Source organism: Morus notabilis, unplaced genomic scaffold (assembly GCF_000414095.1).
Source record: "Morus notabilis unplaced genomic scaffold, ASM41409v2 Scaffold1296, whole genome shotgun sequence".
In the NCBI taxonomy this organism is placed as follows: Eukaryota; Viridiplantae; Streptophyta; class Magnoliopsida; order Rosales; family Moraceae; genus Morus; species Morus notabilis.
Window position 1 is genome coordinate 30,683 of NW_010367016.1, and position 17,076 is coordinate 47,758.

The following is a 17,076-nucleotide window of genomic DNA, read 5'->3' on the forward strand; positions in this document are numbered from 1 at the left end:
TTATTAATATTATAATTATTAAATTATTATTACTATTATAATTATAATTATAATTATAATAATAATAACAATAATAATTATAATAATAATAACAATAATAATTATAATAATAATAATAATAATAATAAAATTATTATTATTATTATTATTGTTATTATTCATTTAAAAAAATATTTTTTAATTCACAACATTCCCATGCACAACCAAACACAGTAATGTAATATTCCTAGGAATTTGAGAAAGATTTCTGTATGGAACCAAACACAATAATGTATTATTCCTAGGAATCATATTATCCTCTATCATTTTCCTGGGAATATGATTCCTTATGATTACCCTATACCAAACGCCCCCTCAAGGTTTTCACGAACACCAACACATGCACGATGTGAAATTTTTCAGAGAAAATTTTCCTTCCCACTCTATAGAAAACCGGCTACTGACACTTAGTAGAGCAAAAATTGTGCTTTCCAATTTTCTATAATATCTTATTTTATAGATTAGTAGTCAGACTCTTAGAATGTGTCTAATCTTTATCTTTAAAACTTGATAATTATCTCCAACTTCAAATTTAATTTTGAAACAAATCCACTTCTCCCTTATCTTAAATGGCTAGCCACCACAGGGAAATTCCTCCCTATGGTAGGCGCAATTTTGCAGATAAAGAATAGGGGAAAAATTTTATCATGTAGTCTGATTTTAACTCAAATTCAAATTCTAATTTATGTCAAACTTAAATCAATTTGAATTTCAAATTTGACAACTTATCAAATAAGTTAATTGGATAACTATAAAGAGAAAGCAATTTGAATCCTAAAGGGATTCACACTGTGTGCTGTGCGTTCACACCATGTGAACACCTTCACATGTGTGTTTTAAAAATTTAAATTCACATTTAAATAATCACATTATTTAATTAATAATTAATTCTCAATTAATTATTGTCACGCCCCTAAACCGGGATTAGTGACGTGGAGGCTTGTTTAGAAACTTAAACCTGTTTAAGAGAGTGATTAGCAAATAATGTTGCAAATATTTTAATTTTTCAAATCCAAAACATTCAGGTATTTCCAAACAAGCCCATGCATTTAAGAGAAATTTAATTTCAAGAAAGGTGGTGGAATTTCTAACCAAACCAGTTTAAAACCGCGTCCCTGGTGTCAAGTCAGGAATTTCCACAGGTGTTTAGCATACATGAATATAAACAAAAGTAAATGTGACATCAACCACAGTCTAGCAATATTTAAGCTTACAATCTATAATCTTTTATACATGCCTTGAGATAAAAGTTAAGAGGAAATACAACTCTTCACTTCCCGAGGTCAAGTCCACGTCACCGGTAGTAGCTACCTACTCCGTACTACTCCTCACGTTGCCTGGAGGGGTTTAATATATTTGAAAATAAGAAATGTGAGCTAAAGACCCAGTAGGATATAATTTTATAAAGCATTTAAAATAAAGGTACTCACGGTTTGAAGATATACACCCGAAACCGGTCATCCCTTTTTAGAAAAAGAAATACTCACATAGTAGAAAATATCTGTATAATGAAAGTGTGCAGCTCATCATACCACTAAACAATAAGCGGTAAAAATGTCTGTCTAGTGAAAAGTGGATCCGTACAGGTTTCGGGACCTGCCCCCAAGGATGCGATTCCCACATCCCGATCTCTGAGGCCACCATGCGTTGTATCATTCCTTAAAATATTTCATTTTAAGAAATGATACTCTTTAAAATCTCATTTCTAAAATCATTGGAAAACTTAATAGCATTCACATGCTATTCCTTTAAAATCATTTCCTTTAATCATGTTTTGTTCTAAAACATTTTCATTGGCTAAAATCATTTAAAGTAAGGCTAACAAGGATATGGACAAGAATATCCTACCTCTCGGATGTCAAACCTGTGGTTATCTTCACGTAGCCCTAGCTCCGCTTGCCTTTGAGGCTCCGATTCCAATCGTGCCACTAAGTTTCCCATCAAAATCAACAATTTAGAGTTTGATCTTTCTCACCAAATATTCTTGCTTAATTAGATGCAATTGTATCATATTAGTGTGCCATAGTTCAAAATCAATGTTCATAAATAATTATTAATTCAAATCATGATTCTTTGACAATGGAGATTCATTCCGGAGAATCAAATGGAAAACAAGGATTCATGTGGCTAATCCACTCATTTTGAGTTCTCAAATGAGGTTAGGTCAATCCCACATCGAATTTCGTGGTCAAAACAGGGTTTTTGGGCTGTTTAGGGTCGGGTTCAGTGGGAACTGGTCGACCGGTGACAGAGGAGGGTAACTTCACCGGTCGGCCGGTGGAGGGGTGACCGGTCGACCGGACCGGTTGACCGGTGGGGAGGATTTCCAGGGCCAGCCATGGCTGATCCGCATGAAACAAAGCCAAATCCTGAAATTTTAGGTTCAATTTCGACATATTTTCAAGGAAAATATATAGATCCAGTTTCAAATCAACAAGTAGGGTCCAAAGAATCAAAAACCCCCTAATTTTCATCAAGGTTTCATCAAAATGCATTCGAAATCCATTCGAAAATGAAATTTAAACCAAAAATCACCAAACTCGACTAAAACGAGTTCCATAAGGCTAAATCCGAAAATCTAAAGTAAGTTTCAAAGAGTTTTACCTTGATCCAAGCTTTGATGTTAAAAACCTCTTGAAAACCTCCATTTTTTGGTTTAAATCCGGCCCTTGAGAAAGAAAACTTGAGAGAGAGAGAGATGAACGAGGCAGGGAGAGGGGGAAAGAGAGAAAGCTCGAGATAGAGAGAGGGCGAGTGAGCTCGAGAGACTGATAGGGAGAGAGAGAGAGAGTGTCCAGACACAGAGAGAGAGAGGGAGAGTAACGTGAGGAAGGGAGAGGATAAAGAAAAGAAATAAGGAAAAAGAAAAGAAGAGAGAAAAGGAAAAAGAAAAATTGGAAAGAAAAATATTAGGGAAAATAAATAAAACAAAGAGGGATGAAGCTGCAAATACCAAAAATAAATTTAAGAGTTCATGATTAATTAAGAAAATCAATTCAGGCACACTAATAAACCACAATTATCATAATTAAACAAGTTTAATTCTGGAGAGCGTTACAATCATCATTGAGTGTTTTATTTTAGAATTCCATAATTCTAAAATTTTCATTTTTCCCTTAGTGTCTAGTAGGATTACATGGATGACGCGAGGACTCATGGACCTATAATTTTGAGCTCCAGTAAAATTAATAATTAATTAAACTATTTAATTAATTAATTAATCTTATTAATTCTAATAGTTACTCCATTATAAACTTAGAATTGCACTCTCGTAATTATAGATATAAATTTCTTCTAAACTGTGAAGTGTCCATGTGATATTGTCACTGCATATAGATCAATCCTCCATAAATAATTCATACTTAAAGCTAGGTGAAATCCGTTAACCTCTCTAATTACATCTTTATACTTGAGTACCATTGATTCTTTAATGGACAGTGATTCATAAAATAAATTCATGAATCAGAGCTCCTACTGGTCCAAGTATCGAATCAACCATCAAGAGAATTATTTATCTACTTCTTTCTCAAGAAGGAATGGATTCCATCTCGTATAATAACATTTCTGGCTACCTACTTCATCATGTCTCCAAAATACAAGGAATAAGATTCAGGATCTCAGAATCCATACCGAGTAAATCAAAAGACACAAATTCATAAATATGAGTCTGTTAAGAACTCAAGATTAAGATTATTCTATATATGACCATCGGTAGACTCAATTAGAATTTCTATACTTAACGAAAATTATCAGAAATTCATATTGTGTCTGTGTCCTTATTCTACATAATCTCATCATGCGTAATACACTCATTCAATATCTCGGCATATTAACAGTGCGGATAACACCGTTCTATTCTAAATGGGAATGCCATGTATTAATAATGTTTTAATTAAAGATTCTAAACTTTAATTAAATTCATTACGAACACCGTTTTAATTATTATCCTTAAACATTATCCTCTCACATATAATACTTATATACAACGTTTAAGGTCGCATAAATAATCATGAAATTTTTTATTGATATTCACAAATATATGCACATAAAATAATAAATAAATTTTTTTATTAAATAAATAATAAATATCATATTACTTCTCATACTTTTAAAACATCATTCGCAACAAAATGCACAATGACTTTCTTTGTACTCTTTTATATATAGTGGAAATAAATGTAGTACGAGTGAATTACTGGACTTAAACATTGGTACTCCATCTAATTTACACTTATTATTAGCAACTAACTGTTCGAGGGCCTCCATTGTGACTCGATTGAGTGTAGAGTGAGTTGAAGCAATCACCACTCCAGCTTAAAGCTATAAGTTTAAGCTGGACTAAACAGGCGGACTCAAAACTCACTACTGTTGACTTGGGCCCGGCCGGGTCCTATCCTCCATGTTGGGCCAGGCCAAGATTTGAGACTAAATGTTTATTTATGCTGGCCCGACCCAACTCAAACTCGCTCTTTTCAATTTTTTGAAAATACATTATAAACTTTCAGGCCAAACCAAACTGGCCTTAAATGAGCCATTTGCCTAGACCAAGGACCTGAACTTTTATCTCTATTTCAGTCCAATCACATGCCAAGACACGGCTAAATATATTGTTTTTTAGTATAAAAAAAAAAGAGGTTTATTTTATTTATTTTTAATCCGAGCTAGCTATTGTTTAGCCGCTCAATTAATGGGGCTCGTTACAGGGCACATAAGAACTTTTTTTTTTGTTTTTCTTTTTTTCCTGAAGATCGTACCTAAAAAAGGCAAACAATTATGAGGAATAACACTTGCCCATAATCCACATGCCAAATAACCGTGAGAATAACACTTTCACGATTTTGGACTTAAGAAGGCAAAGAACCACCTGCCCACCTCCCACCTACTTGGTCCGTTCTAGTGTTGTTTGTCAAATTGTAGAATTTCAAAGCCCAAAAAATGCTTCTCATTTTCTCAAAGAAAATTGCTTAATTTTAAAAGTTTATAAGTTTGAATTTTTATTTTTTATTTTTAATTAGTATTTTTTTATAAATATAATTATTAAAAATAATATATAAAAATTAAGACTCATATACTTTTAAAATATATTTGTCAAGATTTATCTCAATTCTTCAAAGATTGTTTGTCTAATTTTTAGTTTCTTATGTCCAATTTTTTTTGAGATTTCAAATAGTGTCTGTAATTTTTTAAAAATGTATCGCGATATAATTATTTAGACACAATTTCAAACATTAAATTTAAACATATAATCTGAATTTAAAGACATGTTTATTTCATATATTTATATTTAAATTATTACTTCCGTATTTTTTTCACAAAAAATTTTAAATATTAAAATAAAAAATCAAGTTTGAATATCCCTAGCCATAAATTCTTCGGTCTCATTATACGTCATAAATAGGCCTCCGTTACAGTTGCCTCTTTTTCCATTTTTTTCTTTAACTTGGACCAAAAAATTAGTTGAACAAAACACATAAAACGGCAACGAAAAAGACTTGGGAAAGAGGTAGAGAAGGGGCTACAGCTACACAAGTTCAAAACCACGTCATTATTCCAATTCCAATTCCTAACCACAGAGAACCGTCACTTACGTGTCCGTCTCTCACTTGTCGTTGGATTGAGAGGTACGAAGCATACCCCCTTTTCTCTCTCTCTCTCTCTCTCTAGCCCGCTTTCAAACGCCCCAATCGAAATGAATATTTCCCACCATGTCGTTCTTCTTTTTCGTCGTTCTCTTTCACTATTAAAACTCTAAAGCCTTTCCGCCGCAATCTCTGTCTCCGAGTTTGGCCGAAACCCTTGCGGATTGCCGGCATGTCTCCCCCGCCGCCGGTGTCTTTCGGAAACTGTGCGAGTTTCCCCAGAGAGAATGGTAGCGCCGGCGTTGACCACCGCGAGTCCGGCGACGCGACGTCTGCGCATTGCAACGGCGGATCCGATCTTTCTGCTTCTTCCTCCTCCGGCGGCGTTTCGGTCATGTACTGTGATTTTCCGTTCAACGACTCGGAGAAGCTGCGACGTGTCGTGACTGCTTCCGCGAAGGGATTCTCGATCGGAGCCGGTCTCAAAGGCGGTCTCGCTCTGTTCTCGATTCTCGCTCGGTTGAGGCGGAGAAAGGCATTGGCCTATCTAAGGTGAAGTCCTGGAGTTCCGCCGAGGATTTGGATTTTCGATCTTAGTGGGAAGATTCTCATGCAGATTTGTGTTTTGGCTCTTTTTTTTTTTTCCTGGTTTTCAGGAAGGAAGGTGCGATCACGAATAGCGAAGCAATCGTAATGGCTGTGAAGGAGACGCTGCGATATGGTTTGTTTCTCAGCACTTTTGCCGGCACATTCGTCTCGGTAGATGAGATTATAGCTTCTTTGGGAGGTCACCGTAGGCATGTTTCTTCTTCTTTTTCTTCTGAATTCCTGTTTTCAAAGCCTGAATTTTGAATCTGAATGAAGTTCAGACAGACAAATTTGCTTCTTCAATTCTAGTTCAGGACAGCGAAATGGAGGGCTGTGTTAGCCGGGGCTATTGCGGGACCGTCGATGCTTCTTACTGGGCTAGAAACGCAGCATACGAGTCTGGCTATATACATTCTTATGCGAGCTGCCGTGCTAGCCTCGCGCTGCGGGATCAAAAGCAAACGATTCGGCCGAATTTGCAAGCCACTCACCTGGGCGCACGGTGATATCTTCCTCATGTGTCTTTCTTCTTCCCAAATTCTGTGAGTAAAGTTTTTCACTTTGTATTAGATACTTTGTTTCTATATTCGTTTCTGAGGCTGTAGTGTACTTTAACTGAATAAGGAAAACAAAAACTATGTATTGCTCAGGTCTGCTTACATATTGAAGCAGGATAGTTTGCCTCCTTCGTATAAGTCGTTTCTCAATAAACATGGTGGAAAGGATATTGTTATTCTGAAAGCTGTGAAAGAGATTGCATCCGGAATGCCCTTTACTAACCTGCAAGCAGTAGAGAAATATTACAATTCGGTCGGTGTCGACATTAAACTAGATCCAAATATGAAAGTTCCCTGCTCGGTATGCAATCTTTTTTTTATCATTCATTGCATTGTTTTCTTTTCCTAAAAGAAGATTTGTATTGAGGACGCATTTGATTTGCATTCAAACTTTGCCGCCTGTGTCAATATTATTATGTTTCTTTGATTTCTTAAGCTTTTGAGCCTCTTGTGCAGATTGTACATGGTAACCAATCGTGCAGTGGGCATATTTTTTCTTTTCTTGTTCAAGCCTATAAGAGAGCGCTACCAGTTTATCTACCAGTATATCTGATTCCCGCTCTCATTGTTCACCGCCAAGGCCTCTTGAAAAGGTAACTGCTTTCGATTTTCTTAACAGATCACGAATTTCATGTCTTGATGCTTTGAGAAATGAAATGCGTTCTTGTCTGTTTGTTGAATGTTCCGGAACGTGTTTAATAAAGCGGGTTCAGTTTTTAAACGTTTTGTTAAGAGAAACATTTTCTCAAGGTTTTAGGGTTTCTATACTCTCTTTTTTTTTTTTTTTTTGAGCGGGGTTACCTTACTTTTTGTTGAACGAAAGAACATAAAATTCTCAAATGCCTGGAGCAAGTTGATGTAATTCTATGTTCATTTCAACATGGAGCTGTCATGGCTGCCAACTATATGCTAACAGGAAGATAAGCTGAACACTTGTTTCTGCCCTTATTTATTTATTTTTATTTATTTTTTTGTCAAATTGAGTCCTGGGGTTACATACCCTTATCTAGATTATAATTTGATAAACATATCTTTTAGTCTTTTGTTTTTCAAATATTATTCAAACATAGGCGAGAAAAAATGCTAAAACGTATTGGATATATGTATATCAGCGATAGTCTTCTACAGTGATTATGTCCTCTTTTCTTTTGTGTGGATAGTCTTAGCGACGTCTGTTTGCCATGTGCAGGCCTTACACAATACTAGGTAAAGGTCTTTTTGGTACTGCAAGATCAAGCTTGTTTCTATCTGTATATTGCTCGTCAGCCTGGTTAGCATCTTTCACCTACCTTATGCTTTTAGTTTTATTTATATTCTGGACCTCAGCTGGTAGAAATAAATTTATTTTGCTGATATATAGCCAGGAGCAAAGGAATGGAGTCTGATTTGTTTGGTAATTATATGCAAATATTAGCTTGTAAATCTTCCGTGTTTACTTATGAGGTTCTCTACTCTTTTTGTGTTTTTTGCTAGCCCTAGAATGTGGACTAAGCAAGATTAGGCACATGTGCGGTGTTGTATTTTTTTTTTCCCCATACCAAAAGGGTGGGAAACATTATAGTTTATGTGGATGTGCATTTTCTGCTGATGGTTTTCAAGATTTATCTCTATGGAAATTTATATTTGGTGCTCTTGATTTAGAAAACTCTGTTTCATTGGTCATCAGGGCGTGGACGTGCTTTCTCTTTAGGATTTTCAAGAAATGCAACATTCCAATGGTGGCAATGGGGACGGTATGGTGTTCCCTTAAACTTCTTAGTTCAGTGGTTGCACGAAAACATGTCATTTTGATAGTCTTCTTTCTGTTTTTTTTTTTTTTTGACAGTTCCCAACTGGCCTGGCCTTGGCCATTGAAAAGAAGACCAGACGGATGGAGATATCACTCTACTGCCTTGCTCGAGCCATCGAGAGCTTCTTCACGTGCTTGGCAGATGCTGGGTACTTGCTGCAGTCAAAGAACTTGAAAAGAGCTGATGTTGTGGTTTTCAGCTTGTCAACAGCCATCATAATGCACTGCTATGCCCAGGAGAGGGAAGTCTTTCGATCGAAATATTTGAATGTTCTCGACTGGGTGTTTGGCGTCCCGCCTCCATCGTGCGAAACCCCCCGTTGCAAAGATAAATAGGATCAAGTAGGTGCGGCTTTTGGGTTCAACACAAATTTTGTTGAATTCTCTTTGATACTTCTCCGGAGCTGATGGGAGAGTCTTGATGTGCCTTTCATTCTCATTATAATTACATCTAATATCAGTTAGTATAGAAGTGGGTGGCTCTTTGTACTAGTTTGTTTAGCCATTCATTGCTGAAAAAGAAACTACAGCTTAGAAATTCTTTGAAATTTATTAACAATGTTGATTTCATACAGAGTAGTACTAGTGATTTTTTAATTTGCATATGATGTAGAATTAATTGTGTAAATGAAAAGTATTAGTAGTAAAAGCTTTCAGAATGTTAGAACAGTCCAAGAATCCAAAGATTTATGAAAGTGCTTATCATTCTTATTATCTGTTTGCGTCATGTTGGCCTTAGTTCCTTATTCGCATCATAGCAGCCTTTTATTTCCCTCCTCACCGGCATGTCATAGTTGTGAGCACCGCCAGCTGGACCGCCTTCTCCGGTGATGGTAGCAGCGGTGGTGATCAATATAGAGTTGGGGTTAAGGTTCTATTTAGTCTGGGATTGTTCTGCGTTTTCAATAAATTTAGGGTCAATATTTAGTATTATTTACTAGGTATATGTCAAAATTTTCAAAAAAATTAAGAGGGTACATTACAAGAATGTAAGCATATTCCGCTCAAAACCATATTCCTATTGTATTTGTTTTCCCTTCTCTTCTATAATACTCGATCACTATAGAGACTAACAGCTTGAAAATGGATCGGTTTCTTTTCAACAAATAGTTGAGCAAACTAAATCCTGCATAATGGAGAAATAATTAGAGTTGCCAAATTTTTAAAACAATAAACCTGGAAGAAGACTGATTAATTTGTATAACGAGTTTAAGACATCTAAAACGAGGGATTACATGTACAAACTGTCTACGATTGATGAAAAAAAGAAAACCGACAACAAAACAAAACACACCTCGAATTTTTTTTGATAGCCGGCGATGAGATATGAAGAGGTGCTACAACAAACTAGTATTCCCAGTAATCGACGCAAGGTATATGAAATGTCTGAGCTCCGCTTGTTTAGTTCGCTGATTCAAGTTGATATGTGACTTTATGTGAGTTTTTTACTGTAGTAAAAAAAATTAAAAGTGACTGTTTCTGAGAGCTTTTTACTGTAACAAAATTCGAATTCTAAACTCAAATCGCTGAAATGAATGAGGCCTTATAGTTTAATCTTCTCTCGTGTATGGTAGTTTTTTTTAGTATAGTAGTTACTATCCTCCATCATTTTCTGTCTATTATGTTGTACTTGGACAGGTATTTTATGTCCATCATCATTTTCTGTCTACAAAGTTTTTATTTATTTATTTTAGTTCTAATGCCTCATTTGGAAGCCACTTATATTTTGCTAGTGTAAAATAGTCCAAATTTGTTAAGAGCAAAAATCAAGTGTATAAACTAAACAGTTGTGAATGTTGGTCATCTACTAACATTTTGCTATAGACTACTATTCAAAATCAATCGTGATACAAAAAATCGAAAAATTATAGAAAATAGTCCGATTTTGTTTAAATGTAAAATTCAAGTTTATTAACGGGCTATTTACATTTTTATACCATGTGTTTTAAATTTAATTCAAAAAGTATATTTTTAATTTTTTATCTCAATAAATGTATACTCTCAAATTATGTTTAATAGATAAATCGAGGAAAAAAAAGACAAAAGAGCCTTTTTTTTTTATCCCTCCAGTTGCACTCTGTGCTAGCAGCCGCGGTAATACAGAGGATGCAAGCTTTATCCAGAATGATTAGGCGTAAAGCGTCTGTATGTGGCTTTTTTAAGTCCATTGTCAATCTCAAGGCTCAACTTTGGACAGACGGTGGAAACTACCAAGCTAGAGTACGGTAAGGGCAGAGGAAATTTCCTCCTTTCTCAAAAGGCATCGATCCGTTATCTCATAAGAACTTCTAATTATTAAAAAAGATTGTAAGAGTTTTGATCTATGTATCAAATCAATCAAGAAAAGAACTCTTCAAATTTTATATTTATATTAATTTTAATACGATATATTCTATATGTTATATATAATATATTAAGTTAAGGCCTGAATATTGATATGGAATTCATATCATTATTCTTTCGAATTATTCGTCGACGTTCACACCCATTGGCCCTAAATGAGCCTGCAAGTTCAGGTGAATGTGAGATCGGGGTTGGTTGGCGTGAGGGTGGCTGTGGTGATTCAGGACAAGAGGGTAAGCGATTAAAAAACCAATCTGGAGGAAGGCCTCACGACGATGAATCCGGCATGGGAGGGGTACTGTATTTTTTGTTTTTTTCTTTGAATTTTTAGATTTCTTTTCCTTTTTTTTTTTTCTTTCCTTTTCTCTCTTTTAAGTTCTTTTTAAGGTGCGTTTGGTTCATGAATTAAAACTATGTGATTAGAATTATTTTCGATTTACGTGTATTTTTTATGAGAAAAAATACTGTAACAAATCACGAATTATGATTCGAATCAGGAAACGAATCCATCTACCAAACATCACCTTAATTTTTTTTTTTTAACTATTAATGAGAACCAAATCTCTTTTTTAAGTTCTTTCTTTAAATTTTTAGATTTCTTTTCCTTTTCTTCTTTCCTTTTCTCTCTTTTAAGTTCTTTTTAGTTTTTTTTTTAACTATTAATGAGACGTTTTCTTTTTAGTTTTTTTTAACTACTAATGAGACGTTTTTAGTATTTTGAACTATTCATTATTCTTATTTTTAAAATTTAAATTTTTTATACAAAAAAAAAAAACATCTCAAAAAATCAAGAATGAAAACAAACAACCCATAATCTAATTTTTTAACTAGTTATTAAATCTAATTATACATTTTACGAAAAGGTACACTTTCAAATAAACTTAAAATTAAAAACTCCTTCAAGTAAAATAACCTTTTATCTGAAAGAAAGAACTCAGACCGTATCAATAATGGGCCAAGGAGTAGCAAAGCCCAATAGAAATTTGAACTAGATTTGGTGGGGTGCGCCAGGCCCGTGCAGTAGTGCAACGCACGGGCGACGCTCGAGGACCCCAATAGCAAGCTACCGTGGTGGGCCCTCCCCCTTAAAAAATTAATTTAATATCATGTGGGTGAATCACCCACGTATCAGATATTAAACTGATAAGAACAGATACTACACTTGATCTTAGCCAAAAGGCCGAGAAAGGTATGAATTGTTCTGTCATTGGGCCTCGCTTTTATACAGCATTCTTGAGACTCCTCCTTCTTATCTTGCCGATGTGGGACAATTTGTTTCTTTAGAATTTCACTACTTGTTATCTTACGCCATTGCACTTGTAAGTGCATCTTCGATTTTTGAGCCTCTAAAGAACAGTTTTGTTGTGTGAAAAAATGTGGATGATGAGTAAAAGAATAACAGTGTGACACGTGACATTACTTTTTTTTAAAAAGTAACAACCCTCAACGCTAAGGACTCCCTTTCCTTCTGCTGCAAAGAAAGCCCAACTTAGGACGCCGACTCCTCATGACGACGACAGGTCGTACTGTCGACCTTGCGACAGAAATCCCTCGGGAGAAAATCAATTGCCAAGAAAGACAACTAGGCTAAGCAAACAGAGATGGCGAGGGGAAAGCCTGACATTGCAAGTTGCGTACAGAAGTGGAGGATGTCTGCAGTGCAGGCATTAATTGTAAACCCTTATACCTCCCTATGGGAGACAGAAAAGGGTTACAGGTACGCACAGAGCCGTAATGAGAGACTAATTGGCTGAGTGAACAGTTCACAAAGTGATTAGTGGGCTTCCTGAGAGAAAAAATGATAGAGCAACAATTGATGTAAATTGTAATAATCTCAAAAGGAATATAAAACTACAGTAGATGTAGCTCTTCATTAATAGAGTGAACCACTATAAATTTCGTGTGTTCTTCTATTTTAAGCATATTTTTCTCATATTGCTCACTACTCAAAAAATACCACAAACACTTTACTGCATAAATTGAGTATACAGTCAATATAAAGCCGGTAATCTAACGGGATACCTAGAAGTAATCCGGCCTATTTCTGTTGATGAATTTTCACTGTCAACAAGCTTCTTCAAGTGTGTATATATATATTGAAGTTCTGATATAATGTCTTCAGAGACGTAAGAAGTAATTTATTGGTCAGTTATATTGATTATTCTCAATCATTTCGGATGGATTATGTTTTTGTTGGTTCAATTTTTTCATTCAAGAATGAGACCCTTTTTTTTTATTTCACAAAGTCTCACTTGAAAGTCACTGAAATCTATAGCTAACTTTTTAGTTGGCACAAATATAAGACTCATCTACATCTCAAAAAAATAAATAATAATAATAATAATAAACATAACACACATCTAACTCATCCAACCAGCGATTTTTAAAGTGTTCTTAGAAAACACGAGACAAATAAATAAGGAAGAATAGAGTCTCTTCCTTTTTTTCTTCCCTTTGTGCCAATTGGCTGATAATCATTTGGATCATACAATTCTTAAACAATATCAAACATTATGTAAACTTTAAGTTTGCCCCCACATGAACAAACTTGAAAATAACACATCGATCCAAGCCTTCTATTGTAAGTTTAAAACATATATGTACAAGCATACATACAATATATATATATATATATATATATATATATGAGAGCCCACTATCCGAGCAATGTTTAGATCCCCACTTGCAAAGTTTTTAGTTTATTTTTTAGGACTTTTGTTAGGTAATAATAAAGAACTTATAAAGTTGGGATTACACCGCCATTGGACAGGTTCATTAAAGATTGTTTTGGAATTGCATCTAAAATTTGGTGGTAATCAAGTATGACTATTGAATTCATCTTCTTAACTTAAAGTCAGAGAACACAATCTTTGACTAGACAACTAAAATAAAATAAAAGAGATAAAGACAAAGTTTTAATCCATTTTTAACTAATTAAACAATCAGCACAATAAAATCAGTCCCATTTCCATTGCAAAAGGGTCTTAAATCCAGTAAAGGTTTGCACAAGTTTCTTAAGGAAAAAAACACATGCGACTTAAACTCAACAGCAAAAAAAAAAAAAAAAAAAAAAAAAAACAAAATATTGTAACTTCAATTTCAAGCCTAAATGCCTTTGATTTGGACTAATTTATTGTGTAAAACAAGTTATTAAATAAACTCAAGACTATTAAATTAGTATGAAAAGTACTCTCATAATTTTAAGCAGAATTCATTTATCCTAGGACCCAAAAAGACATTCTTTGTTGCATTGGCGAATAAACTAATAACCCAAATGCATAATGAAGTCTTCAGGTTCTGTACTAATAAATGAATAATGATCAGTGCCAAATGTTAATTGAATTGACTAGTATTATACACAGCACTGACAAGATAATAAAGTTTAGTCTTTTATCTTCCAATGTAGTTAGTTTGAATATTTGGTGGCTAAAGATGAGAGAATAAGAGGAAGGTTGGTTCGGTTTTGACTATGCTTATTATCCTTTGAATCCGTTGATTTCAATAACCTTATAGGTTATAAGTAGGGTAAATGAGGTATAAATTCATGATTACAAACGAATTCAGATATGTTGTTCCCATTTTCTTATCTCGATGTCTCTTGATTACTTATTTATCATGTAATCTAAATTTTAAAATTTAACTACATGAGTAAGAACAAAATACTAAAAATATTTAAATAATTAACGATGTGTCAAAATTTAGTTGCAGAGACAGCCACTGAGACAAGAAAATGAGACAGAAGATCTTGATTCGATAATAAACATAATCTGTTGATAATTTTGGGCCATTTAATTCGTTGATTCGAGTTTTTAATTCGAGTTAAGATGTGATTTTATGTGAAAGTTTTTTACTGTAGTAAAAAAGTTAAATGTTATTATTTTTTAGAGCTTTTTACTGTAACAAAACTCAAATTCTAAACTCAAATTTGTGAAATGAACGGGGCCTTCGTATCTAACTCTGTCTTAAAAATATTGAATTTAACTTTCCTTATTCTCAGGTTCCAAAAAAAAAAAAAGGTACAAATCCATTACTCTGATTGTCCTTTTCTATCGTTTGAACAATAAATCAATTGTTTTTTATTTCGTTTTAATTAATTTCTCAAAATGTGTCCCTCAAACACCCTTCAATTCCAGTCAGTTAATTGACAGTATTGATGACTATAAATTAACGTATAATTAATGAATGACATAATATTGGATTCAAAAGTCTCAAAGTTCATCCGTGACCACATTCATTAATTCTCGTGATGTTATAGTACCCTTCAATTTTGGTTAAAATTCAGATCTTGAAAGTTTTTTTTTTTTTCTTTTTTGTCTTTTACAAAGTGACAAAAATGTTTAACACGTTTGGCTATGTGGTCTAGTCAATTTAAAGGTGCTGTGTCATATTTGAAAAATAAGTGTGTGGGTGTGAAATATTTGAATAGTACTAGTTTTTTTTTTTTTTTTTTTTTTTGTGGTGAAATATTTGAATACTAGCTAGTAACAACATACCAAAATCATTTCCACTAGAGGATTAGAAAACACTTTATTAAGAACACCTCACTTTAGACCAAACTCCAAAATTAATATTCATGTACCCAAAAGAAAATTGAGAACAATTACGTATTCTCTGAGTCAAAATTGTTAATCTCATGATATTTTTCTTCTGAAGTTGTGCAATCATTTGTGATAGTAACGTGGCAATAATGCAGTAACTTAAGTTTAATTCCCATGCAAGATTTGTTGAAAAAATCTTGATTGCATATGATATGTCTCCAAAGAGAAAAAGTGATAATTGAAAACTTCGTCATAACTTTAGGAGCGTTTAGTATGCAGTAATATTAAGGATGAGAATGAGAATCTACAATATTACTATGTTTGGTACAAGAACTATAATATTTAGATTCCCAAGAAAGTGATTACCATAAGATTCATTTTCTCTCATTTTAAGGTAATCTGAATACCACCCAACATGATGTTATTCAAATTCTCAGGAATCTCAAAATCATGAGAATCTTATTATAATACTATGTTTGGTACAAGAACTATAATATTTAGATTCCCAAGAAAGTGATTACCATAAGATTCATTTTCTCTCATTTTAAGGTAATCTGAATACCACCCAACATGATGTTATTCAAATTCTCAGGAATCTCAAAATCATGAGAATCTTATTATTATTATTATTATTAATTTGAATACCACCCAACATGGTGTTATTCAAATTCTTAAAAATTTTAAAATTATGAGAATCTTATTATTATTATTATTATTATTATTATATTTTTTATTATTATGGATCTTCTTCCATGAGAACAACCAAACACAGTAATGTAATATTCCTGAGAATTTGAAAAAGATTCATGTATAGAACCAAACACAGTAATAAATTATTCCTAGGAATCATATTACCCTCCATTACTTTTCTGGAAATATAATTCCTACTGATTTACACATACCAAACGCCCTTGTATGATTTGAAAAGCATTACTATTTGGAGTTTTGACACCCTTTATCAAAGCTTTTAAAGTACGCCTCACATTTAATTAATATAAATAAACAAATAAATACAGGATCGTGGCTCCAACAAGTTTGTCTGGGCTAATCTTTTTTAAACCTGACTTTATGATATCTTATGTATGTACATCGATATTCAATACAGCAAATACTTTTATTTTAATATTTTTTTAAACTTATACCTTCATTTTGTATTGAGCCGTGAGAAAAACCTAAACTCTTCCATTTTTCCATATATATATATATGTATGCACACACACACATATAGAGTTTTCAATAGATATAAAGTTCTCTTTCAGCTTATACTTGATATTATTATTACTTCTTAAATGTTGTAGATTTAATTTAAAGATTAGATGGAGATATATATTATCTAATACATAACACGCGTAATATTATTAATATTATTAATATTAATATTAATATTATTATTATTATTGTTGTTGTTATTATTATTATTATTATTATTGTTATTATTATTATTAGTTTTATTATTATTATTACTTTAGAGGTTATGACACTTTTTTTTTTCCCTTGATAGGTTTTTCTATGAGAATATACTACCAAGGTTTTTAAAGAGGTCTATTGAAGATTTGGTTTTCAAAGGCAAACTTTTGAATTGAGCTTCTGTCCCTAATTATGTCTCTTATGTTTTATAGTGGGCCTCAATATCTTTTTGTTTA

The 17,076-nt window shown here is 33.4% G+C and overlaps 1 protein-coding gene and 1 non-coding gene across 3 annotated transcripts; one reads left to right on the forward strand and one right to left on the reverse strand.

Annotated features, from left to right (window-relative positions):
• The first annotated feature begins 5,528 nt into the window (after window positions 1-5,528).
• On the forward strand, window positions 5,529-9,170 carry LOC21392588. Of its 2 annotated transcripts, XM_024174479.1 has the most exons (8): window positions 5,529-6,170; window positions 6,275-6,415; window positions 6,521-6,748; window positions 6,857-7,064; window positions 7,220-7,356; window positions 7,953-8,033; window positions 8,430-8,496; window positions 8,589-9,170. In XM_024174479.1, the coding sequence occupies exons 1-8, from the start codon at window positions 5,851-5,853 to the stop codon at window positions 8,886-8,888; spliced, it is 1,482 nt and encodes a 493-aa protein (XP_024030247.1). In that variant the 5' UTR covers window positions 5,529-5,850; the 3' UTR covers window positions 8,889-9,170. The 2 variants fall into 2 exon arrangements, with proteins under 2 accessions (XP_024030247.1, XP_024030248.1); XM_024174480.1 differs by lacking the exon at window positions 5,529-6,170 and having other exon boundaries at window positions 6,345-6,415; window positions 6,516-6,748.
• Window positions 9,171-11,892: 2,722 nt separating this feature from the next.
• LOC112094186 lies at window positions 11,893-12,088 on the reverse strand. The gene has a single exon (XR_002903406.1). It is a non-coding gene; the product is annotated as a U2 spliceosomal RNA (small nuclear RNA).
• Between the last annotated feature and the right edge of the window lie 4,988 nt (window positions 12,089-17,076).

What these genes read in the sequence shown, in the direction of transcription:
- LOC21392588 (XM_024174479.1), top strand. Translation starts at nt 5,851, where the DNA reads ATGTCTCCCCCGCCGCCGGTGTCTTTCGGAAACTGTGCGAGTTTCCCC. An exon ending in CTTTCTTCTTCCCAAATTCT is followed by an intron (nt 6,749 to 6,856) that starts GTGAGTAAAGTT and finishes TGTATTGCTCAG; the next exon opens with GTCTGCTTACATATTGAAGC. An exon ending in CAATGGTGGCAATGGGGACG is followed by an intron (nt 8,497 to 8,588) that starts GTATGGTGTTCC and finishes TTTTTTTGACAG; the next exon opens with TTCCCAACTGGCCTGGCCTT.